This window comes from Taurulus bubalis (genome assembly GCF_910589615.1).
Source record: "Taurulus bubalis genome assembly, chromosome: 2".
NCBI lineage: Eukaryota > Metazoa > Chordata > Actinopteri > Perciformes > Cottidae > Taurulus > Taurulus bubalis.
Window position 1 is genome coordinate 37,587,896 of NC_136590.1, and position 26,591 is coordinate 37,614,486.

The 26,591-nt window shown below is 43.7% G+C and overlaps 2 protein-coding genes across 2 annotated transcripts; one reads left to right on the forward strand and one right to left on the reverse strand.

The window, feature by feature from the left end:
- Positions 1-2,344: 2,344 nt before the first annotated feature.
- Positions 2,345-15,204, reverse strand: LOC306753989 (uncharacterized protein; the record flags this gene model as incomplete). Its single annotated transcript, XM_079237901.1, has 18 exons — positions 2,345-2,533; positions 2,632-2,758; positions 2,847-2,988; positions 3,152-3,339; positions 3,663-3,777; positions 3,871-4,019; positions 4,112-4,175; positions 4,352-4,427; positions 5,509-5,714; positions 6,373-6,478; positions 7,690-7,816; positions 7,933-10,535; positions 11,338-11,601; positions 11,702-11,851; positions 12,037-12,282; positions 12,431-12,650; positions 12,812-12,868; positions 15,086-15,204. 18 exons carry the CDS (start codon positions 15,202-15,204, stop codon positions 2,345-2,347), a joined length of 5,148 nt encoding a protein of 1,715 aa, XP_079094027.1.
- A 9,061-nt stretch (positions 15,205-24,265) lies between these two features.
- On the forward strand, positions 24,266-25,371 carry LOC306753990 (endonuclease domain-containing 1 protein; the record flags this gene model as incomplete). Its single annotated transcript, XM_079237902.1, has 2 exons — positions 24,266-24,511; positions 24,763-25,371. 2 exons carry the CDS (start codon positions 24,266-24,268, stop codon positions 25,369-25,371), a joined length of 855 nt encoding a protein of 284 aa, XP_079094028.1.
- Between the last annotated feature and the right edge of the window lie 1,220 nt (positions 25,372-26,591).

Consider the following 26,591-nt stretch of genomic DNA (forward strand, 5'->3'; position numbering starts at 1 on the left):
ATAAATATGTAAGAAAACCACAATGTACAGTATAAATAAAGTCACAATTTACAATTTTCTATTTTCTCTGTAATCCAAAATACAGAAACTGACAACAAAAAGAGGTATAAAAGTGGGAAGAAATTCCCATTGCAGTAATTTAAACTAGAGTGAAACAGGATATTTGTCGGGCGTAATATAATAGAGCACCAACAAAAACAAATGACTGAGGTGGACATATTTGACCATATACAAATTCAATTTTTGATTGAGAGCAAAACTACATAAATCTTCTAGTGATCCTGAAAACAGTTACATATGTACAGTAAATGGTGTGCACAGACTAATGAAGGCAGGGCTCAAATGTGAAAGCTGCCACATGGTTTTCATAGTGTTTTTAGTAGTAATGATGAACCTCTATTCAAATGAAATGAGTCAAACTTGGGCCACCAAAAATGTGTATGCGAGTACAGTCCAGTGGAAGCAAAGCTTTTAGTAGCACCTCACCTTTGCATTATAACATATCATATTTAAAGCCTAAAGCTAGACAATGCAGTGCCAACAAAATTAGACCTTTTATTTTAAAGAGCTGTCAAAATGTTGGGAGGGGACAATAAAACACAATGACCGGGTCTTTCTCACGACATCTCAATTCATGTGCTTTTCAACATGTTCAAGAGGAAATGCAGAATATGAAACCCCCTGGCAGTGCATGGAGCCTCATCAGGACGGCTGTTTGGGGCAAAATGAAGAACACTGAGGAGGTGCCATTCAGTCTGGTCATCTATTTGGCCTCATTGGCTTTTGCATTTTAAGATCATGATTGTGTGTCTCTTTGGACATATTACCACCGCCCCTCTATGCACACCATTGTGTATCTCATAAATTCATTCACAATTTACAATTACTTATTTTCTCTGTCATCTAGAAACAAAAACATAGCAACAAAAGGAGGTAAAAAACTGGGATTGTTTTCCCATTCCAATAATAAAAAAAACGACACTGCCCGTTTTCCGGGCGTATCATAAGAACCACACTAACGCAACGATTTATCTGGGGGAAAAAACCTTTCCCCCCATATACATATTTGATTTCCAACTAAGAATGAAACCATATTAGTCCTCTAGTAAACCCGTATTTTAGAGAAACTGACTTTTCAAAACCTTTTCTTTTTAAATATGTACATAAATCATTATTTGTTTTTTTTTTAATCCTCTAATTACCTCTATTATAAATACAGTTTGCAAGGCCAATGTGGTGTACTATAATAGGCTGGTAAAACTGTAAGTATCTAACGGGAATAAATTAGATTGGAATAGCACCTCAAAGGGTATACAGACAGGAATTACAAATATCAGAGGTTACCTGAATACCAAAGAAAAACCAAGAGGAACCAATACGATGCCAAATGTGACAATCAGCTACTTCTCCTGTGAAGCGATTCCCCTGCTGGTACAACAGAATCACAGCAAATTCATGGACATATAGAATAACTAGATTGGTATAAAAAAGTTATACGGAATTTGCATAAAAGTACCTGAATTTAAACACAGAACTGGCTACTTGACGCTTTTGAATCACAGCAGTGTCCGTTGAACATTTAACCTGATTTTCAGTGCTAACAGTGCTCACATTGTTTTTGTACATATCTGAAATGCTTTTCATGAAAAGTACCAGTCTAGTCATTCTATTTCAAAACACACGTCCAATCAGCAGCTGGTATGGGGAAGACAGTGAGCTATAGTTGGATTGGCTGAGTATCCATACCTTATTGTGTGGTGTAAACAATACTGAGTAAACGTGATTGGCTGATCCAAAGAGTGTTTGCAGGAATAGATTGCCTTGGAGACAACATTTGTGCTGCCATTAGAGTTTTGGTTATGGCTGAAAGACACCACGAAGGAGTCCTCACTTTGAAAAGGGTGCTGGAGCCTGAAAGGGGGAGAAAAAGATGGAGAGCTCAGCTGACCACTTGAAAAAGCTGTGAGTGTGTGTGCGTGTGCATGCAGTTTAAGGTGTGATTTGGGGACATTTAGGTGCCAATTATGAATTAGAAACAATGCATCAACAAATATCTAACATGCACAATTAATAACTTATTTCACTGTAATGGATTACCAATTGCAAGTAAGCCTCAAGCTGATATTCATATTGCATTGACATGAACTGAACCAATCTGTGACGCGAAGAAAGGAAATCAATCTTGAATCCGATGGTTTACTTTGGAAAAGGGTCAAGAGTAATGTTAAGTCAATTACAATTCTAATGGACTAAAACATTGAAAAACCGAAACAATATGGAGTCCTGTTTGCACCTCGTCTGCCCTCAGATGTTCTCTAAGGTACTCTGGCTTTACGCTTAGTGCTTAGAAAGGGAGACTGACCAGCGTGAAGGTGTCGTAGCTTCTCGTCAGCTCCTCCATCCGATACTGTTCCAGCACCACGACTCCCGCCAGCGATGGGCTCTTAGCTCGGGCACAGTCCTCACAGTGCACCACGTAGCTCTTCTTAGTGCTGTTCTCGCTGGTCACCAGCAAGAGATCGAACACCTCCACCTGCATAGACACAGTTTATATCACGCGGCTGTAACGCACACAAACGTACAATTTCCTGTGCAGACGGACAGCGAGGCCAAGGGAAGGGAGGCGCTCACATCACACTCGTTGCAGTAGTAGGGTGGCTCGTCCTTCACGCGACTCTGGTAGGAGATCTTCTTCCCCGCAGCCACCAGCTGCTCTCTCAGAATCTGGATGTGCTTGATGGACTGCATCAGGCAGTGTCTGAGGCAGGGGAAGGAGGGCAGAGGGAAAGAGGTGAACACTCACACACACACACATACACTCAGAGGCGGACAAAGACGCATCTTACTTGATCATCTTGTAGGTTTCCTGGTCGGTGATCTTGATGGTGCGTGCCACATTCCAGGAAACGTGGATCATGGGAACGATCGACTTCACCTTCTTCACCTCGTTCCACTCGTAGCGCTCCAGGGCCAGTTGATATTGGTACGCTGGGAGGGCGAAAAAAACAACACAAAACAGTGGTGAGTCTGAAAATAGGCAGCATATTCAACAGCATATTTAAGCTGTAATTTGACACAAAGAGAAACACCTGCATATCAAGCTTTGAGCTGCGGTTTCCTCCCCTATGTTGTGGTCCTTGCTGTAACTTACAGTTGAGTGGTCCCACATTCCAGGCGATGTTGTTGCACCAGCCCACCGCCTGGACCCAGTGCACAGTCCCCGCATTGATCCACACCAGGTCTCCAGGCCTCTGGATGAAGCGGTACACAGGAATGTTGGAGCTATAGAGGTCTTCCAGGACTGGCCACCAGGACCCTGTTAGGTAGTCCACACCATGCCTGAGGGAAACAATGTGCAACAATGCAATTTAGCATGCACAGATACTATAGCTAATTATTGTCTCCACCAGGAGATAATGAGATAGGTCGTGCGTGGGCTGGTGTACATCTCTGTGTCTGTACACGGCTAATCTTGCATTCTGCTGCACCAAACTGCATCATATTCTGGGTGCTCATCTATGTCTGCATGCTAAAAGACACAAACCGTGAGTTGTATTCATTCGGTCAAACATTACAGCAGTGTACGTTGCAGACACTCCTGCTCTCGACTGAATGCACCTTTCTTGTCGCTATATGGGTTCTTTACCAGCCTCTTCACTCACTTCTCACAGAACTTGTTAATGTCGTCCCAGTAGTGCTCATGAACAGCGAACCACTCGCAGTCACCGGGCCCGATATTGATGTTGACAGAGCAGAAGTTGTTGTTCTCTTGATGACCTAATGAAAAGCGCAAAAAGTGAATTCCCTTAATCTGAAAACATCAATCAGCGGTTTACTAGCTCCTGATTGTGGTGTCAGATACACACTGACCTGGCGTGCGGCTGCCTGGCACCTTCATGTAGAGCTGGACGGTGTTCATGCCCAGGATGGTGTGACCCACGTGACTGAGCATGTTGTTGCTGGATTCCACGCGCATGAACGCCGGAAGCTTCAGCAGCTCCTGCAGCTGAGGCTTCCACCTTATGAAAAACATATGATGGATAATGTGAGACAACAAAGGACCCTGAGTGAGGTCAGTTTGAGCGGGCAGAGTTTAATGACATAACCTCACCTTTTAGGGTCAGAGAGATCAATATTTGTCCCAAATTTGATGATCTTTCCAGCGGTTTTCTGATCTGAGCTGGGGAACAGAACAAAGCCCGAATTGTGTATTGTTAACTCAGTAAAGCTGGAATTTGTTGTACAGCCGGAACATTGTTTTGTGCTAACCTGGTTGTGCTGTTGGAGTTAACAGGTTGGGCTTTGCTGAAGAAGGTAGCAGAATTGGCTTTAATGTTGGTAAATGTCAGAGCAGCTTTTGTAGCAGCTGTTGTATCTGAAGAATCGGCCTCCTCTCCTTCCTCTTCATTCTCGCTCTCCTTCTCCTCCTGTAACACATCTACATGAGCTTAGCTGACAGGTTGGCCGACAGAGGATGCATTGTTTTGAGCTTCGTCCTGGACAAAGAGGATATACAAATACATAATTGTTTAGCTACATTATGTGTGGATGTCACATTACAACTGTAACTGGTGACGATTAAGAAAAAAAAAAAAAGTGAAATTAGTGTGCAACGCAACACTCTCCCGTGTTTCCCCATTGGCAAGTGTAAACAGGGCTACACTTCATTACTTTTTAATAACACTATACTATGATCAGAACAACTTACTGAAAGCTCAAGAGGCGTTACACACAAGAGGTGATTTAAAGAAAGACTTTCAGCACGCTTGTTATTTATCTAAATAATCCTCACGCAAGAACATTTTTGTATTCTTATTTAGAAGCTGTGAGGTTGAATGCTCCCAGTTGGACCAACATACTGTAAACTTAAACTGAAATAATTAGTTTCAGTTGTTCCGATGATTGATGCCAGTTCACACGGAGATGAGCGTTTGTGATCGTTAGCATATTCAGCACAAAAAAAAAAAAACTCAGAAAAAACAATATGAGAGATGGCTAAGGGGGATTTATATACAGTATATTAGACAAGATAATAGTAAAGTCGGTGATGTTTAACTGTTGGTGCAACAGAAGATGATACTGGAAAGAGACTCTCAGGTAGTGACAAACGTGCCGAATATGCAAATTAAAATGAAATCACTATTGACTATTGATTTTTGCATCATATTCAAACTCCTAATTGTTTATGATTTGTTTTTGTCCTGTGAAGATAGACAGACTATCTGTTCATGGCTCGGACGACAAGCATGGACCACTCATATCTAGAAGAAAACTTTAAGTACTAGGAAATTGGTGAATGCCACAGACTCTCTCGTAACTCCATCATTGCCACTTAAGGATAAATCAGTCTGTACACAAGGTTCCTGAATGAGGCCCAATGGAGCATTTCTGATTTCTGATTTGGTAGCTTTTAGTATAAATCAATTAACTATGCCTTTTATTCTACCATATCCACTTACATATTAAAACATCTGTGTGCATGTGTTGGCCATGAGGGAAAATGTCTACCTGCAGGCTCTCCTGGAAGCTCGAGGCCTGGTACTGAGCATATTTATCAATGGTGGTGTGTGAACGGCTGCTTTCGCAGGGCCACGCCTGTGCAGAACCACTTGAATCCCAGTTCTCATCAGCGGGCTGCTGGACCTGAGTCCTCACTTCCACTGAATGCTCCGCATTGGCCTCGACCAAAGATTTGGTGGAGAACAGACCAAGGTCTTAAATAGGGAAAGGAAAGCAGAGAACAGAGATAATTATCAGATAAATCAGAATTTCTTGCCTTTTGATGATATATAAAATCGTATATATTTCTCAAGTCATGGGGTTGTTTCCCTAGTTCTGTTGCATTAATTAAATTAAGCTTAAAATATTTTATACAACAAAGTATGAGATAGAAAACGGTGTAAACCCTGAAATAAAAATCAGCTTACAGCATCTATACTGGACGATTATAAAAATAAGCGACCATATGCAAACACATTCAAATTAACATTCCTCTATCAAAGCACAGCCATCCCGTCATGGTTGAGCATACATGGTCTGCATTCAATAATGGATCATGAAGACACAATTGTGACTCAGAGAATGTGGAACTGTACAGTTGTATAACATTTCTCAAATATCTCGAATGTCATGTGCAAAATATCAGCCGCATCTAAAATAGTCCCCGGTTTTATGATATACAACATTTATATCTGAATAATCAACACCTCCTTCCCTTTCCCCGCATCACAATTCTCATAAAACAATGAACAAAGGGCCCTAATCATGGCCAATGTGTTACTAATCACCAAAAACTAAATTAAATGGAATTTCATAAAGCGAGTAGCTGGAGTGGGGTAAATTAGCTGAGATGAGTGCGGTGGATAAACTTACTAAGGCGGAGGGAGCCGGCAAGGCCTCTGATGACAGTCACCGCATTTTTGGGATCAGTGCAGAACTGAAGCAGAACCGGAGAGAAGGCGTCCCTCTTGCTCTCCAACTGCGGAAGAAACACAAAATAATTATGAACATTTGAACACGGACACAGAATTTATTTATTTGTTTTGAAAACAAATGGAAAAATACTGACAGTAGGTTGGTAACGTGTAGATGTCTTGAAACAAGGTATGAAAAGGCAGCTCTCTCTGCTGCTATCGAGAAAACAATCCAAGACATAATTCAAAGATTTATGGCGGTGATTTACTCATTTCTTAGTTCATATGAGAACAAGCCCCGAGGGTCGATAGCCATGCTATGCTAGGGGCTCACTGAGGCTGTATTTAGGGTGGCCCATCCTTTCTGCCATACACTCCTCTCATGCATGCTCACTCCTAATGTCCTTGCAGTTTCTAGTTTGGGACATCATCGCGCACCTCCTCTGCCCAGTCCTCACATATTCATCAGATTCATCCGCCTCCTCAGTCTACCAATCTTAGCAGACTCATCAGCCGCCACCAACAGCGTTTGTACCTCACTGCTGTTGAAGGCAGACGACCCTCGGTTACAAATCTCCCTGTCGAGTCTAAGCGCCAAGGACTCTGTCAAGACTTTCTCGACACACATTATCTGTTTATAAAAAATAAAAAAATCTTTTCTTCATTTACTTGTCGCTCCCGACTGAAATGGGCTTACGGTCCAATGGGACATTTTTCAGCCTATTGGGGTTTCAGACTAATCGGGCCGTCGAAACAATGGGCAGTCCCTCGGTAGGCAGAGTGCTTTGAGCTAAATGCTTACATCAGCATGCTAACATGCTAACGATGACAATGCTAGGATGCTGATGTTGTGTTTTGTTATGTAGAACATGGGAGTTTAGCGCGTCAGCATGCTAACATTTGCTAATTAGGCACTAAACACAAAGTACAGCAGAGGCTGATGGGAATATTTTGTCATAAAGTGTTAGAATAATACATTTTCTTGCGGTAGATAAAAAGTAAAGGGATCACCGACGGCTTTGCGATTCATCCTGCTGGAAACGTGAATGTCTGTACAAAATCGCATGCCAATCCATCAGAAAGTGATCACGATATTTCAGTGTGGAGCGAAGTGGCACACCAACTGACCGAGCGACCAACCTACAGTAGAGGCTGACGTTGCCGTCCATAGAACCATGCCTCTAGCATGGCTAAAACATGTTGTTAGGATTCAATACGTGATGATGCCACTTGTTGAGCTGGATCACATTGAGAATGCTAATCTGCGTGGACTCACATAGATGCTCGGCGTAGGAGGGTTAAGCTTTTCTCGAGGAATGGGGATCTTGGTGGCAATATTAGGTTTTACAGAGAAGGCGGGAAGCAGGAAAGACTCCTTGAACTTCCCCTTCACCTTCGTCCCCCTGGAAAAAAATGACAATAAAAGACTAAATTCATCAAGAGTAACAACTTGGATGTAAAACATATATATAAATAAAAGAGATGCCAAAATTAGGAGCATCTTTGTCTCAGCACTCACTTGCAAGCTCTGACCACTTCAGCACCCGTGTTTTCAATGCTGATCTTGGAGAGCGGGATTCTTTGCTCCACCACCTCCGATATGTTGAATGTTTGTCTTCCAGCGCTCTCCACCTTAATCAAGAGGATCTTTAGCTCCTTAGACAAGCCCATGGACAATGCTTTCAGTTTCATGGGGTCAACTGGAGCTGCTGAGCAGAGCGGCTTGCTTGCTGGTGTGGTCACACATATTTTGGATGGATTGATTGTTAAAGTTGATGCTGGGTTTATGGTCTTGGTCTTGTTTTTTCCGGCTGCTGAGGATATCTTAGTTTCAAACTCTTCCTTCTTCTCAGTTATGATCTTTACATCGGTGTACCCAGTGTCCACTTTTTCTTTCTGGATGTGGTTGTCATGTGGGGTTTGGTTTTCCTGAAGAGTCTGGCCCTTCTTACCATCTTTAAGAGGTTTGGGTGACTTTCTGGAGATGACGAGCACCGAGGACGAAACGTCTTTATCTTCCAAATCCCTTTTTTCATTTGCTTTGTTTTTAGAACAGATGACGCTGCTTTCTTCCGTCTTTATCTTAATCTTAATCTCTCCTTCGCTCTCCCCATCATTAACCTTTTGTTTCCTCTTCCTGTCTGTACCCAAGTGTTCCGTCTCTTCACCGTGTCCTCTCTCTTCCTTGGTAGAGAGAGTAATGAGGCTGGTGAAAGAAGCGGTGTGTGTAAGTCTCAGCTTTGCACTCAGGGACCCATCCAAAAGAGAGGACTCGTTCCTCTCAGAAAGGATCTCCATATCCTTACCCTCTTTGCTCTCTTTTACGTCGGTCTTGATTTCCTCCTGCTTCTCCTGCACCGGGGCGTCCGCAAGAGGCTCCCTCAGACGTGTCGGGCTGTTGGTTTTCAAAAATATGGAGGTAGAGTGAGTTGGTGACTGATTACTGGATTTGGAGGACTCTGTAAGGTCGGATTGTGGGGAGAAATCCTGGTGCTCATGAATCTCTGGCCCCAATTCAAGAGAAGAGGAGTACTTCACTCCTCTCGTGGAGCCCGCAGGAGGCCCCCCGAAAGGACCGCCTCGACATGTGACCCGCTGGCCTCCGAGAAAGGTGGCCAGGCTCTTGAAGACGTCGTCCAAACCTGTTTTGTGGTGGCGAAGCTCACGGAGAAGAGAGACAGAGGTTTCCTTGCTGCCGTCCACCTCTTCTTCCTTGTCTCCATCAGCGACTTGTTCCGTTGCACAAGGCAGATCACCGAGTTCAGACATGCCATCGTTTGAATAATCAGCTGGTGTGCTTTCACAGGGCTCCTTATTCATACCATCATTGCTCTCACTGTCAACAGGAGGAGGAGAGAGGCACTGGGTGGGGCTGGGCTGGAGGACAGGTCTCCTCAACACTCCCTTCTCTAGCTCCTCTTCATCTTCTCCCAGAGTTGATACTGGAGAGCCCTGCCAGCTGAGAACTGGGGGAGTATTGGAAAGGTTGTCTCCTGTTTCCCTCACATTTCCCACAGGCTGAAGGTCCGGAGCGTTAAGAGCCCCTCCCTGCCTGCCTTCTTGGCCATGGATGGGCCGCTCTAAGCTGACAGAACATGCCGTGTGGAGAGGTGCTAAGGCTTTAAATAAAAGGGAGGGGAGCGTGTCATCGAGCTTTGCTTTTGGTCGCGTTTCTGATCGGGATGAGGCGGCGGTGGGCCTCTTGCTGGTCTGTCTCGGGCATGTTTTCCTGGGAAGAGACCGTTTTAGTTGCTCCTTGACGGGGCGTTTTGGGGGAACTCTGTTCCTCTTGGGCATTTTGTGATTTTCGCATTTTGAGGATGGCTGCGGGGAGGTGCAGCTGGGACGAGGAGTGTTTGTTGATGTCCTGTGTGTCCTCTCTCCTCGTTCCCTCCTCTCCCTGTGCTTGTGTTTAGGTGGTAGCTGGCCTTGATTTTCTGGGGACAGAATGGAAGTCTCCATTTGACTTATTTTGGCATCTCCTGAAGATTTGGGAGCAGAGATGGAGGCAAATGTTTCGTTTTCTGTGACCTTAGTTTTCAAGCCTAACTTTCTTTCCCTCCTTGCTGCTTTATCCCTCTTCCTTTTTCTCTCGGCCAACCTTTTTTCCTCTTTTTTCTTATGCCTCTTCCTCTCTTCACCCTTTCTGTTTGTCTTTTGAACTTCACCCTTCCTCTCCTTTTTCATCAGCCTCTCTGTTTTTTTATGTTCTTCCAACTCTTTTTCCGGCTTGAGTGCTCTTGATCTGCCGTGGGCGGACTGTCGTGAGCAGAGCGGCTGCAAGGTCTTTCTATATTTTACATCCGAAAACCAGGAATTTGGACCAGTGTGAGATGTGAGAGACGGGGTAGATGTCAGGCTAGGTCTCAGGGTGTAATTAGGGCTTCCCTGGAGTTTCTGCTGTCCACTGAGGCCAGGGATAAACTGATGAATGATTGATGGATCTTTTCTGCCACTGGCCCCGGTGTACGAAGAGGGACTGGAAGAAGCATGTGGACTGCTGGCAGAAGAACCTCCATCGTTGCTGCAGAGGAGGGACGAATAGGGAAGAGAGTCTGCACCAGAAGACTTGGAGAAGGCTGGATCCCTTGAATTGTCCCTTTGATGAGTGCGCTGAGGTTCCTGCAGAGAATTACATTTGTTTAGACACTTCAGGGATAGGACACTCAATGACATAGAATCCAGAAAAAAACATGCGTTTTTTTTCATGCAGTGTAAATGTATCATTTTTACTTTTTCGAAAAATGGTATACTGAATCTTAAGATATTTCTACATACTAGGGTTACTAAACAGTTGGGGAATTGCACACATTGTAATCATGTGTGACGATGTAAGTCCCCATCATAACAATATCATTGTATTGAGACCATGATTTGAAAGCTGACCTCACTGTCTGGATTATTTATATAGTGTTCCTCAAGGTTTGGTTTCGGTATGTTGTAGGGATTCTTTAACCATTTTCATGAATTTGAGTGGTAAAAATGGTTACATTTAGCACCAAATATGTGTAACAAATGGTATCAACCCAAAGTATTAATGCAATGTATGACAAGGTATGACAAACACAATGTTCTTTATGGATTTATGTCAAGACAACTTGACACCAAGTGCTGAGCGGCGTCCCAGCTTTCCGATGTTGGACACCACCTCTATGTGGCACATACTGTTGACCTGCCATCTCCCCCGAGAGATCCCTTTCCCTCCTAACAGACAGAAATGGGTCTATGGTAGGGATGGTGGAGGTAGAAGAGGTTAATGATATTATTAATATCAACTTGCCTGGTGAAATGGCACAAACTGAAAAGGTATTGCGAGTTGTCAAATCTACTTTACTACCTCTGGACACATAAAAACACACTTGACCTATTTATCTATCGATACCAACTTTTGTGTGTTCATGATATTTAAATGTTCATCTCTCACTGTGCTTTGTTTGTGGTGATGGCTCCGTGAGTCCTTGTCCTCAGAAGGGTGCAGCGGCATGTTGTGCGGTAGGGCTCTGGGGTGGCCGGTGTGCCGTTGATAGTAGTTGTGATGGTTTTGGCTGTAAGGCACACGGGTGTGGTCTGCTGGTGATGACGAGATTCTCCGGTCGACCTTCCCATTGCTTCCGTGGTGTGGTGGTTTGCTGCGACAGCTCTGGCTCAGAGCCGCTAGGTGTCCTCCAGTGCGCAGTTTGGAGGTTTCCTGCAAATTCAAAAGCTGAGAATTAAAAATATATATATCACAGACTATTGTTTGTTCAGTTTAATCTTTTTATAATCATTTACGGACTCTACCAGCTTACCTGTTGCTGTGTTGTTGAGGTCCTGTGGTCATATTGGTTGCAATGACCCGCCCTTTCATTAGGAGGCTTCCAGTCGTCCTGGTTGCAGCGGTGGTGGCGAGGTGGCGATGCGGCAAGTGAAGACAAATGCCTTGATCCAGGATGTGATGACTAAACAGAGAAGCATAAGTAACCTGTCAGATCATTATTATTATTATTATTATTATTATTATATTTTTAAGTAACCTGTCATACCAGATGGAACCAACGGGTGGTGCTGTTGCACATAAATAAAAGCCTGTGTACAAATAAATAGGCTATATTTAACAAAAGGAATCGAAGCTAACAAACTCCACCTGATCAGGGTCAGAGTCCCTTCTCCTCTTGGCCGGACATTCGTCCCGAAGGGACAGAGGGTGCTGTGGAGGAGGACTGTGCTGGTGCAGCTGGTCTCGCCGCTGGTGGAGGGCTGGCCGTTTCCATGGTCCTGGTCTGTCGTTTATAATTCTGCCAGGAAAGCTCCTGCTGCAGTCTGAGGGGGGCCATCTCTGTGGTGGGGACTGGAGTTCTCTGTTGTTGCGATGCTGGCGAGGACCCCCGTGCTAACAGTCGGCAAGAGAAAAGGGGACATAATCAAATGATGACACACTTCTAGCTCCTATAATAATAATAATAATAATAATAATAATAATAATAATAATAATGTGAACTCTTTTGAAAGTAATGTTGTCTTGGAACTGCAGGTCTCACCACAGAGTTGCTGGCGTTGCTGTCCCAGTTTGCGTAGCGCTCTCCTGGTCCCGTCAGATAACCGATGTTGGTGCCACCTCGGTTGTGGAATGAGCGTGTGGAGTTGTGATGCCAGTTCTGGGCCTCAAACGACTGCTCCTTTCCCTCCCAGAGACGAAGCGGCTGTCGGTGCCCCTTTAAGACCACCTTGTCCTGGACATGGTTGACTGTCCTCTCCCCCCTGAGCAAAAGACCAACTGCACTAAGCAACAAGTATCACAAGACAAATCAAGTATTGTACTGTTTTGCTGCTCGAGGAGCAAGTACAAGTGAAGCTGACTTTCCAAGTGCTTTCAGTAGAATTGCATGACAGGACTTATTGGAGCGTTTGCCCCGACTCACCTATTATAAAGACGACTTGATGATGGATTATGTGATTGATTGCGCCCTCCATGGCACCTGTAGTGACAAAATAAATAATAATAAAAATGTACAGATAATGATGTAGAGTTCAAAATATACAGCCCATAACGCAATATTTAAAAAAGCCATAGTAGTGTCTATAAACCTTTTGCTATTGGCTACAAGTCAGGTTGAACTACGTCAGGGGTCGGCAACCTGCGGCTCCGGAGCCGCATGCAGCTCTTTAGCCCGCCTGTTGCGGCTCCCTGAGGCTTTGACAAAAAAGTGGAAAAATCTTTCAAAGGGAACTCCTCTTATCTTGGCGTTTGAGGTGATATTGGGTCACTGAAAATAAAAATAAATGTTTAAATATTTCTTTAACTAAAATGTGCATCACATCCTGTCACGTTGCTGTCAAGCATCTTCCCCTGCAGGTGCTACTAGTGATTCACAGAGCTCCGCCCTCGCTAAACTATCAACAGAGAAAGGTAGTTTAATTCTGCGTGGACGTATTAATTAGCTTTCACTGCCAACGATGCTGCTGACCTGTATGCTTGATATGTGGCGAGGAGTTAGCAAACAACAACACATTTATTGTTGAAAGACTCTTCCAGAACAAGCACACAGCATCTGATGAAAAGTATCAAGCTGCAGAAGAGCGATTTATCAACTGCTGCAGCAAACTGAGCAAAGTAAATATACTTTCAGGAAGTGGATCAAGTCTCCAAACTCCACTCCTGCTGCTGGTTCTGCGTCAGCTCATGAGACACTGAGGCGTCCGCTCGTAAAAACGGATCCATCCTCCTCCGTTTGCGGTGCTCTAAAAGTCTGTAGTGCGGAGGTTCAGTGTAAACGTAGCAAAATATATGCATTTTAAAATGTAAACCTCACGTGAGGATGACAGGTATCAAACCTGCTACCTTGTGATTACAGGAAGAACACTCTACCACATAAGCCACATATATAGATAGGACTCAAGGTCTGCTTAGTTGTGTATTTAATGGACCTCAATGTAGCCGACACATGACTATTTTTTTTCTCCTCTTCATAGTTTGATAGTTAGAAACAGGTAAAATAGCAATACAATGTCAACAATTGTCTTTATTCTTGTTCTATAATTTCATAAATACAACAAACTATAGTTTGTTTTACATATAATATAACTATATATGCAACTTCATAAGCTTTGATATCAAATAGCTTTTGCGGCTCCAGACACTTTTTTTTTATGGAAAAAAATGGCAAAATGGCTCTTTGGATAGAAAAGGTTGCTGACCCCTGAACTAGGTTAATCAGCCATCAGTTTCTTTTTTCAAGTGAGAGCTTTGTATAGCTGCTTTTTCTTTGAATATCTAAATCAAGTTGTTCCTGGTCGATTGCTAATCTTGCACTTTTGTAGCAATGAGACCTCTCTGAATATGGAGTTCATTTTGCATAGCTTGCTAGAAAAGGACTTCTGGTTGACGGATCACCTGGTTGATCTTGGATTTAATTTTGTTTTTTTAAATGTCAGTTATTGTTTATAGTGCTGCGTTTATGTCACGCAAGTTTATTTAGAGACACAATTGCTACTATTGCCAAATTCAAAACCTGTCAGCTACAGATAATCATATTCATTCAGTCCCGCTCAACCGCTGCAGCTGAAAAGCTAGACTGAGGCTTCCCACAGCTGCAGCTGAAGAAGTTATAGTTTCATTCACAGGGGTCTTGCTTATTTAAACTGCAGATGGGCTCCTGCTTACAGCTGCAGCTGAAGTAAAATTTTTGTTTCATGAATATACTCATCACAGCTTCAGTTAATCAGTCAGTCCCGTAAAGTGGTGCTTATCGTGAATCAACCCAGACAACAAAAGCTGGAGGCCCACCTGCTGGACTGACCTTTGTTGGGAGAGTTCAAGTCTCAAGTTGTGCCACTATCCACTCCGAATGATTTTAAATTATCTTCGGGAAGGCTTTGGATGTTTATTAATTTTTTCATCTCGGTGTTAAGGGCATTCATATAGTATCTGGTGTCTTAACCGCTACAGCCAACAACCTTTGACTCCTGTGACTCTTACTGTCGTCTAATTAGAAGTCTCGGTTGATGTTCACGACTAAAGATTATAATCCATGAGAAAGTCAAGTCCATAAGTAAAAACCATGCAGTACAGTATATACATAAGAACCTACAGTATATCCACAGCATGCAATATGATGTGTGTTAACCTGCGAATGGACTACTGTCCTGTAAAAAGGTGACATTGCATAAGCACTTATTGTGATGGTGCTGCTGACCTTTCTGTGTGGCTCCAGGGACGAATGTTTACAGGAGCCCATTGTCCTCTGTTTGGTCCTCCAGCTGGATAGGAGTCCCATGCGTTACGGCCAGAGTACAGCTCTGCGGGGTGATACATGCAGCCTGAAACACAGATAATGTTTATTGAGCAACAATTTCAACCAATCAGATCGCAGCTTATGCAACGACATTCGGGGTTTGATGCAAAACCCTTTAACTGCTGTGTTCACTAACAATACAGTTGATGGTAATCTATGGGTTCATAGAGGGGCTTTAACACTGTGATACCACAAAATGTTAAAGTGGTGCACAAAGTACTTGTTTGCATATTAAAAAGCCATGCACAGACACAAACACAAATAAACAAAGTACTGAGACAGAAACAAATCTTACCAGTCTTGGTCTGTGTTTGGGAGGCCCTCCACTTTACCCCAAAAGAGAGAGAGAAACATCGATGTCAGCACTATCATTGCTTTTGTTCTAGTGTATCCTTGTGGGTCTGTGATTTACATCGTGGGGGCATAGTGTCAGCTTGTGCATCTCTGGTATATTTGATTTCGTCATGCTCTATTTTCTACTGCACTGTATCTGTTCAGCTCTCATATCATCAGTCAGCCAGAGCTGCATTGTGCATTCAGCCTCTCTCTAATCACTGCTACCCAGCAGCCACCACAGCCAGTGGCCATCCAATGAGAGAGAGGAAAAAACAAACATGGCACGAAAAAGAAGGGCCATGGCAACCTCACTTTAAGAGCAAAGCAGAGCAAAAGAAAACAAGCTGGGCTGCTGGAGTATTTTTCCCAGCTTACAGTAAATGCCCCGAGTCCCTGAGCACCCACGGTTCATCAACACATGATGAAAGACGCGTATTTCTTTCATATGCTTCAATGTCACCAACTTACCGAAGTACGTTGTCTTGCTGAGTATTGAATCAGCGCACCAGGTCAGATGCTTGGCTGGTTGTGTCTCAACCTAATTTCAAGTTTTGTCCCAATTTCCTAATCTGCATATTTACATTTGTGTCGTTGAAGAGAGCTGTACTGTATGGCTGATGGGTTGCACCTCTATATGCATTCATTTCCCACAGCTATTTATATATACCATGACGGCAAATGCTGTGCAGCATTTTAACCCTCCCTCTTGTGGTGCATTTTACAAGTTTGTTCCACACAGGTTTGCCTGTGGTTTGCAGATGTGGAGTAACCTTTCTGCGAGTGCTGAATGAGCCAAGTAAGCAACCTCGTCGGGAGTTCATTTCCTACCAGTTGCTAGAGCAACTAAAACTAGACAGTTCTTCCCACTGAGGCTTTAGGCTTTTTAAAGTCAACTGCATTTAGATTTATTCTTAGAGTAGAGAGAGGACACAAAAGGCAGTTTGTGTACAGAAAATGTTACACGGCTTACATGCGGTGAATTAAGACTAGATGCATTTATTCCATGCGCTGTGTGCCGTTAGTTGCTACATACAGCCGTGCAGTAGACACACCACGTCTGGTTACATCCACTCTAATCCTCACATCACCCCGTTCCACCAAAATCTGCTCTTTGAGAGACCAGCTCCCTGAGCTTCTGCGATTCTCTGCTAATGCTGAAATAGCCGATCTTCATCAAATGCCATGAAGCTGAGGATCTTTGTTTGTGTTTTATTTTTCAAAACTTGCCTATTTGTGTCCCTGAGTGTCAAGTTGTGTTAATGTCACATCACTGTCACCGTGTGCTTGATTCATGCCAACAACTTGTAAACGGACTCACCGTTTGTGTTGCGGCTACATTTTTTATTTTATTCTTTTAGACACAAGTGTTGGAGCTGTCCCGTTTCTTTGACAAAGTAAAGGCACCTCACTGCGCTTTTGAACCAGCCTGCTGCTGGTAGTAGTTGAGCAACACTACACAGGCAGCAGATACACCATCTGCTGTAGACCCTCCCTGTTGCACACATGGATACGCTGTCGGTACAGTGTAGGGGGAGTTGTCAGTCAGCAGCAGCAGCTTAAATTTGATTCTGCACAACAATGGCTGTGTGCTTCCAATATCAAACCCATCTGCGCAGGGTTAATTCCAGACATCTGGAATCCAGCTCCTCGGCCGAATGATGTCATGTGCAAAAGGGGTTAAGTTTCTGTTGGGAGAACCCACTGCTTCACAGTGAGATACGTTGAAGAGAAGAATGTGCAACGCAAACAGTGCAGTGTTCCCGACTTGTGTGGTGAAATATTTGTGGCCAAACGACGCTGTACGAATGTATTTCTTCCACTTGTTGTGCCGGTGGGTGATGGTAGTTGAAACTAGTTGGTTAAACCTGCCGTCTGAACCCTTCAGTCTGCTGCCTCCTTCTCCCTCTTGTCACCAAGGAAACCCCGGTCATCTCTCTGTAACCAGAGAGGGATAGCCGTGCATCCTTCCATGTCTCTGATGAGAGCCCCTGTGACTGTGTAACTACTGTATTCCTAACCTAATAGTGGATGTGTTTGTGCACGTGCACCACACTTACCTCGCAATGAGCACTGAGAGAAAAAAGGGGAGACAGACTTTGGTCCAAATCCAAATCCGATGATGGCGTCAGTCAGAAATAGTAAGACAGCAGACCAGTGCAGACTTGGATCCCTTTAAATAGACATGCTCATCCTCCGCGAGCTGGAAACACACACACACACACACACACACACACACACACACACACACACACACACACACACACACACACACACACACACACACACACACACACACACACACAGACAGTAGAGGGAGTGAGGAAATACCATAGTCAGTTGGTGCACAGATGTACAAGACAGGAAGGTTTTATTGTCTCAAATCGAGGGCAAGCGACTCTCCTCCATCTCTCAAGTATCACTGCCATTCCCCTCCTTTCTATCGTTGCCTCTCATTTCCTCCATGACATGCGTTCACATGCATTTGCACTGTTGCAAGCCATACCCTCTCTAGACAAAGGAAGAGGATGGAATGAGATGGAAGGCAGAAGGGAGAGGAAGGATGGGCCAGTAACCTCTGACAGGCTTTCTGTGCTCCTGTCGTTCCTCGGCGTGGCCCTGCCCTTTGCTATCTTTACTACTTGTTACTACAACAAGGCTCCTTTTCTCTCTTGATACCCAATATCCCAGCCTCTTGCTTTCTCTTCCAGGCTATGTGTATGTCTATGCCTCACCCTCCATTTTCTCTGCACGCTGTGTCCTTGTATCCCTGGCAACCGATGATATCATTTAGTCCAGAGCTGGGAGCAAGGCCTCGAGCAAGGAGGGGAGTGTTTGAGTGAGAGTGTGATTTTGACATGGGGAGAAAGGGGGGGGTAGTTTAAAGGATTTAATGTATACTTCCACATTTCGCTCTTCTTTTCTCTGTGAAGATGTCTGCAACCATTATGCAGCTGTTCTGTTTGGCCGAATAGAAAATATGCATATTGTTTAGAGAAGAACTGCTACAGTTCTCCAAATCCACTCCAATTTGTGCACTCAGTCTGTCACATTCTTGCATACCTCACACTATTTAGAGCTGCTTGCTAGCTGCAGTGAACCACTGCAGATGTGCACCTCTTGCTGTGACTTTCCGTGTGCATGTGTGTCTGTGTGTGTGTGCAAGTAGTAAGGGTATGATCCTATACCATAAAAGGAAGGATGGGCTGCAGCAGACCAGGCTTGTCTCTGGTGGCTCCTTGGCTAGCTAACACAAGAAGCAGAGACATGGAGAGAGCAGATGGAAGCAGAAGCGAGAAGCAGACAGATAGACCGGACAGACAACCCTCTCCGAATGCACGTGTGTGATTTTATTGGATTCAGCCCTGAAATAGTGGCACGATCACAGAGAGCGCGTACGCGAATATCAATCACATTTCTAAAAATAACATCCCTGCAGCCCCGCTTCCCTCGGCTCTATCCCCCTTCTCCCTCGCTATAATAGCAGCTTCTCCCGGTGTATGCTCCATAAAGCACAGCCCTCTCTGAGGGGTACCGGAATGTACCAAGGCAAGGTCAAGAACACGAAAGAGGGGTGTCTTTTACAAACAATGCCAAATGTACAGCTTTTGTGTGTGTGTGTGTGTGTGTGAACAAAGACTATGAGACAGGTTAACAGGTTCACATAAGGCACTGGATGCACATGTGTGCGTGTGTGAGGCAGCTGGCTTGTGTTGGTAACGGTAACCTAGAATCGCACGTCCAGGTGGTTACCTAAACTGGCAGTAAATCAGCAGGAGGCACACGTTGGTTGCAAGCTGTACCTTATAAAAAGCAACCCCACACAACCTGTATTTATTCTACTACAGTTCAAAAAGTAAACAAGTGGGTTTCAATGAAAAACACAGAAGCCAAAAAGCTTTCAGGCTGAGCCGAGTGGAGCCAAATATGTATGTGACACAGTTTAGACTCAAGATGAAGATTAATCAAGACACTAGGTAGCTTCTTACTACTGTACGCCTCACTCTCTCACTCACACTCACACACACACACACAGGCTGATATTCAACAGTTCAACATTCCACGGAGCACAAATATAACCACAACGCAAGTGTAACCGCAACAGTTCCCCTTCACCACATTCATCATTTCTGCTCTTGCTCTCTGTCTGCACGTGAGCACTGTGTGTGTATGTGTGTGTGTGCATGTGTATGCGTGCACGTGTGTGTGTGTGTGTGCATGTGAGCTTCATGCATGAATGTGCAGCACTGTCTGCAGACACACACACTGCAGTATGTTCTGCCAGGAGAGATCGTTCAGAAAAAACACACACATTAGATACACAGAAATGCACACACACACACACACACACACACACACACACACACACACACACACACACACACACACACACACACACACACACACACACAGAGAAGAGAGAAGAAAACAGAAAGGCACGCTCACACCTCTTCCACACAGGTAGATGGAGTACAAATAGTGGTATTTACATTCACACATATGCAAATAGCACATGAAGCTACTCTCTGCAAGGCTTTTTCTTTTACCTGTTTGTGTGTGTGTGTGTGTGTGTCTTCGTTCTCTTTGGTCCGCACGCCCCTCTGCTCCCCTTTTCCTCCCTTTCACTCCTCGCCACCTTGTATCACCCGATCCTCTCCTCAGTCTTCTTTCTCCCCCCTCTCCTCTCCACCTCGTCCTGTTTCCACTCCACTCTCTGATGCTCGGGCTCCCTGTGCACACCGATCCATTTACGGAGACCGAGGGGCGGGCCGACAAGCTGCCAATCACAGGGCGCGAGCCAATGAGAGGGGCCAGAATCTCTAATCTGTGACATTTTGCAGCGAGCTGGTGGAGGCATGGGGAGGAAGAGGAGGAGGGGGGCAGCAGACAGAGGCATGGAGGGGCTCTTTATTGCTCTCTTCCTCTCTCTCTCTGTGTGCGAGTGAGAGAGATATCAAGTGAGAGTTGGAACATGGCCAGTAGCCTACAGTAGAGGAGGCAGCCTATTTAATTGTCTTTCCACAGCTGTAAAATAATCTTCTGGAACTCTCTTTTTTTCTTTCTCAATATCACTGCAAGTGTTTTTTCTGCAAATCCCCGCAAAATAGGACATCTTGTGTCTTAATTAAAGGAGAAAATGGTCAGAGCATCTCAATGCACATTGCATATCGGCAGACATTTCTCCCATGGCGGAGCTGGGTCTCCAGGTATCTTTCTGGACGAAGGGAGAAGCGAAGCAGAGGGAAATGGTGACGGCCGTGCAGAGAGCTCAAATGTCAAGCGACAGGATAACCAGGGGGAGGTGGAGCTTACAGCTCCGGGTTCACGAGGGAGGGTCCATGATACTAGTACGCCAAGCTAAAAGCAGCGCTCACTCCCTCTGTAGTGGGAAAAGCAGCAGAGCTGTCGGTGCCTGGGCCTGCCTGAGTGCTCGGTGAGAGACGGAGGCAGAGCTGGTGAGAATAAAATGGGGGAAGCAGCTCTCACAGTTTTTTTTTTTTTTTTTACCTCTCTTAAGTGCCTTAGCAACAGCCACTGATGAGCCCAAACTCCATTGGTCAATGCACAAGCCCATGTGGGTATTTGGACCAATCAGAGGACTTTGGTGCAGAACTAAGAGGGGAAAGCTTCACAGGCTGGAAAAGCTGCTGAACAGTGCCCCCTAGCGGTCTACTGGAGGTCGGACTGGTCTGGCTCAATAGTTACTGACAAAACAAAAAAACATTTTTGATACAGATGATACAACAAATGTTTTACAATGTCACCTATGCCCTTCAGAAATAAGTGTAAATATCATACTATAGGTTTGATTAAGAGCTACATGATTGGAAACAGTTTAATATCACACCAATGAAATAGTAAATAACAAATGTGTTCAGATGTTTTACCCATTTGTTTAACTGATACCTAAAATTCGGACAAAATACGGCTTTGGTGAAATCCGGTGGTAAACTGAGTGACATGAGAAGAAAACAAAGAGAAAAGAAAAGTCAAGAAGGGAAACGGAAAAACAGACTATAGCCTAACATTGGAAGATTCATCCGAATTGTAACTCAAATTATATAATTATTTACGTTGAGCACAGAGAAGCATAAATTTGTCTAAGAATTTCCAAATTGAAATACATTAATTTACATATCAGGAAACGTGATTAACACAATACTGTATAACCCCAAAAGTACAGCCTAACAACTGCCTGACTACAAATTGAAATTACAGTGTTGGTGTTTGTCACACTCTTCAGACTTACAAATGTTGACTTACTTGTTTTTTTTTTTAAATTTGCGTTTATAGGCATACGTGCATTTGCTCATTATGGAGCGGGAATGGAAACAAACAACAAACAAGTCTACACTGCCTCCAAGTGGGCACAATGTATTATTGCATGATGACGTTCATGAACGTGCAGAACACAAAGTAGACCTTTCAGGGACATTTAAATGTTGTGGAGAGCAAAATAGGTACAAACTAATTAAATATACACCTCACATTGAATTGTCATACTGTTTAAATTCCCGTCCTGTATTGATTATATATATATATATATATATATATATATATATATATATATATATATATATATATATATATATATATATATATATATATACATATATATATATTATTATAATGTTTTGGTTTCAATTACTGTGCGACCTCCTCGACTATAATGAATCAATAATAAAACGTGTTGTTAAATCTCTCAACAGCTCATTTATACTTGTCTAATGGGCTTTTTCCAGGCCAGCCTTTTAACTGACATGCTATTACTGACCATATTTCCAAGCCTGTCTCAGAGACACAGAACCATAGAGGGATTCATTCTTTGGGTGACAGTCACAGAGATTTACTTGACATCCACCCCAAGAAACAAACAAATACCCAAACAGACGATTACATGAGATAAGATGATTTCTGTCACATGCTTAAAATGCCACCCAAAGTGCTGCCCCCATGACTCACACTGCAAATGGCCGTTTGAAGAAAACAAAAAATGATGAGCAGTAATTACATTTCCTTGTAAAGAACTGATAACGTTTAACTCCACAGCAGTGAAATGCTCTTCTGATGCTGCTGAAGACGAGGCAGCAGAGGGCAGCTGAGCTGGGTCGGCACTTGGTCTGAATTTATAATTTTAATTGGTAAAAATGCTGACAGCTGAAAAATGTCTGTTCGCATAACTGCATCATCAGCCCCAGCTACATAAATTATGATTGTCATAACTCAGGATTAGATCAGAGAGGCAAGCTGGTCCCTCGATGAATGACCACACTCAGTCACTCAAATTGACTTATTAGGGCAGTGAAGGATTGTTGCTCCAGCTAATCTGACAAACTCTTACCATTTGCATAAAACCAGCTTGAGAAGAGGCCAGTCGCTAGAGCACAGCAACAGACACTCCAGCCATTGATATGCGGCACATTTCATTTGAATCTTTTTGCTTGCTATTACTCCAGTGTTGGCTAATCCACAGTCTTTCCTCTAAAGGCAAGAGCAACCCCTGGTTGGGAATCACTGATTGTGCTGATGATCCTCCTCAGAGCCTGACAGGACACGCTGCTGATGAGCAGATCAATCGGTGACCCTCCTGTTACAGGGTGGTCCACCAAACCGCTGAGTCACATGACATGGCATGAGACAACATGCAAGTGTCCCTTGCAATGCAGGACAGAGAGAGAAATGTGCACCCACAGTCGTGGTATAAATGTGTCTGATAAATAGAACAAAAAAACAGAATCTGCATAATGTGTCCAAGCTGCAACTTTGGAAACAGGAAGAGAGTTTCAGATGGATTACTGGCTCTGTACACAGTGAGCTGCCAGAATAAGTCAAGCACCCATTTTGGCAGAACATTGAACCATTTGCTACGAAACGCTCATTCTACTTCATGGCAGACTGACTTTCTTCAATTTCTGTGGAGCTCTGGGTTATTTTCTTATTTTGTTTTTTGCTTTTGAACTTGTTCGCTCTTTGTCGCCGTGTCGTAGTTAAACTTTTGTGCTTTATCTCCATCATTTACGTTGAGTAGTAGTGGCTGTAAAACACACTGGTTACTGTAGGCCTTTTGTTCATCACTGAGACAGATTAAACACTTTTGCATTTTACCATTTGGTTGATAGCCCGGCCATGAATTACCCGTTGCAATGTCCCGTCATCCCCAAGCTCTCTTAGACAAAGTTGCTTTGGCTGGTAGTTTTGGAAATTTTGTTTTGTGTCAAATCAGGCCTTCCCAAGTTGTTCAGAGCCGGCGTGCTAGTTATGCCTTTTTTGCGGTAGTAAGGCGAATATGGGAAATAAGGACATGGTTAAAACTGTGACATTTAACAGTGCTGTTTACACCCAGTCAATGAACAAATATCTTGTTGCCTCAGCATTTGGTTGCAACTGAATAAAAGGTAATGGCTATCTCAAAGGTCAGAACATAAACTTGCCTAAACATGGACCTCACCTCAATAGTATGTTAAAGTAGCTTTACTTCAAAAAGAGTATTTAGAATAATATTCAACTTTTTTATATAGTAATATTTTAGAATCGTAGGCCAGAGCAATGACCTGCACATTCCCACCCACATGGAGGCATGTCTTTTACTTCGCTTTACATATCTGATTTGCCATAATCATAACTGCAACCGTTTTCCATCATTGCCTTCCAGGCGCTGCAGTAGGTGAGACCGAGGAGACGTTTTCCACCATGAATATGTTAGCACTTTCAGCTTTTGTTCCTTTGCTGGCCTGTCTTTTGCCTCTGATGTCGGCGACGGTTGTTCATGATTTTAATCACATCGAGAGATGCAAGGACTCCCTGTATATGGGGACACCGCCGCGGGGGTTCACCGACAACCAACTGAAGAGGATCTGTCAACGGTACGCGGACAGACCTCGCTACGTGACCCTGTACGACCCCCAAAAGCGGATTCCAGTTTACTCAGCTTATACCTTCAAGAAAACCGAGGGAGACAGACGCGTGGACTACCCTTGGATGTATGAGCCACAGGTCAGATACTCGTCTTTGAGTAATTGTTCAGGTTTGCTTGAAAAAAATGCCAAACAAAATAATTCATCCTCATTGATTTTAACCATTGTTTAACCAGGTAGCTCACACTGGAGTATTTCTCAGCAGCTAAAACACTTAAATGGTCTACTGCAGAGGCAAATAGGCCTAACAGATAATACTGGCTTTGCATTGTTTCCTAGCATATCAAAGAACTGTGTCTATGTCCAGGCCTGTGCTCTGTGTCCCCCCAGCTGGCAGAAGTCGATGGCGATGGAAACATGCAGGCCTTCCCCACTGGCTACCTGCACAACAAGTTCGAGGACAGCCAGGCAGTCCTGAATGACTACTCTGACGTGGTCCTGTACGAGAGAGGCCACCTGAACCCGGACCAGCACCAGTCCACCCCACATGACCGCGCCGCCACCTACACTCTGACCAACGTGGTCCCGGAGATGCGCGAGTTCAACATTGGGCCCTGGCGTGAGTACGAGGAGCGGATCCGCATCCGCCTCAACAACTTCTGCCGCGGCACGGCCTACATCGTGACCGGCGTGACCACCAGAGGCAACATGATCCGCAGGAACAACCAGGACCGCGTGGCCATCCCCGAAGACGTGTGGTCCGCGTACTGCTGCACAGAGTACGACCGCAACGCACCGCACGATGTTCGCATCCGCTTCCCGACCTACGGAGTCTTGGCCAAAAACGCCAAGGAGGGCAACAGCGTGCACGAGATGCCGGTACAGGAACTTGAGATGTTCCTGAGAAGTAATTTGGATGTTGACCAGAACCTTCAGATATTCTATGACAACTGCATCTCTCCCTCACCCCTCCCTTTATACCTCCAACACACTATCTGAAAGCCTTAAGTGTGCATGTTGGTCAGGCTGCCTACCTTTAAGTCAATATGGTAGTCATTGTTAAAAAAAAAAAAAAAAAAGTCGGATATGGCTATTGTCATAACTCTCTGTTATGTTAATTTAAATTAATTTTGCAGCTCAGTTATGATTATAAAACAGAGTTGGTTTTACTCTTATAAATGATTTAATTAATGTCAATGTAAAGCTGTTTTCGCTTCCTTTCCTCTCCTTTCCGCGCATATGTGAGTTTGAATGTTGGGTCAGTTATGGAAATTGGATTTGAATTGTATGGCTATCTGGTTTTACTGTCTTTACACTTTGGTTAATCTACTTGTAATAAAAGTCTTTTGAATACATAAAAAAAAACACATACTGTATTGTTGCATAACGTGTTGCAGAGTTCTTTGAAGGTTTTAGAGATGACCAACCATTGATTTGGGAAACCCTACACACTTACTATTCCATCATTTAAATCAAAGACAGTGAGAATAATATTCAGTTATCCAATTAAACATGTAAAATGTCAACTCTATGAATATCATATCATAAAGACCTTTATAAGACCATACAGTTTTTTTTGGTTCAATATGATGCTTAAAGTATCTTCTTTGTGATTCTTTGTGAGTGATGTTTCAGCTTGAAACTCCAAAGAGGATGATGCTCCTTGAGCTGCTGAAGGCAGGTTCATTTGGGTTAGCAGTCATTTCTTGATGCAGCAGGCCTTTTCTGCACATTATAGTCGTACACTGCCATCTAGTGACGGAGGGGAAGTGTCTCCTGTGATCACCGCTTCCAGGGAAACATACAGTATTACTGTATTATCAGCAAAGGTGACTGGGTTTAGCACAGAAGAAAAATGCTATGACATAACCATGACTATCAGTCATCTTTGCAATCTCTGATGAATCTGCTAAAGTTATAACATAGATGATTTTGATTAATACAGTGCACATCAACCATACATTATGAAACAATGCAGGGTCTAATGACTTGCTTCTTATTGCGGCAATAATTCAAGGCAGATAATTTAAGTCAGGAGAAAGGATTTCATGTATAAGATATGAAAAGCTACATGGAAAAGTAAAATAAAATGGATGCATTGTAAACTTATGCAAGGTCAAAATGTGTCTTTTCCCTTTTCTCCTGTAAGGAATTCTTGGACACAAAAATCTCTCAAAACTGTTCGCACCACAGGCAGGGTTTGCATGTTTAAATGATCT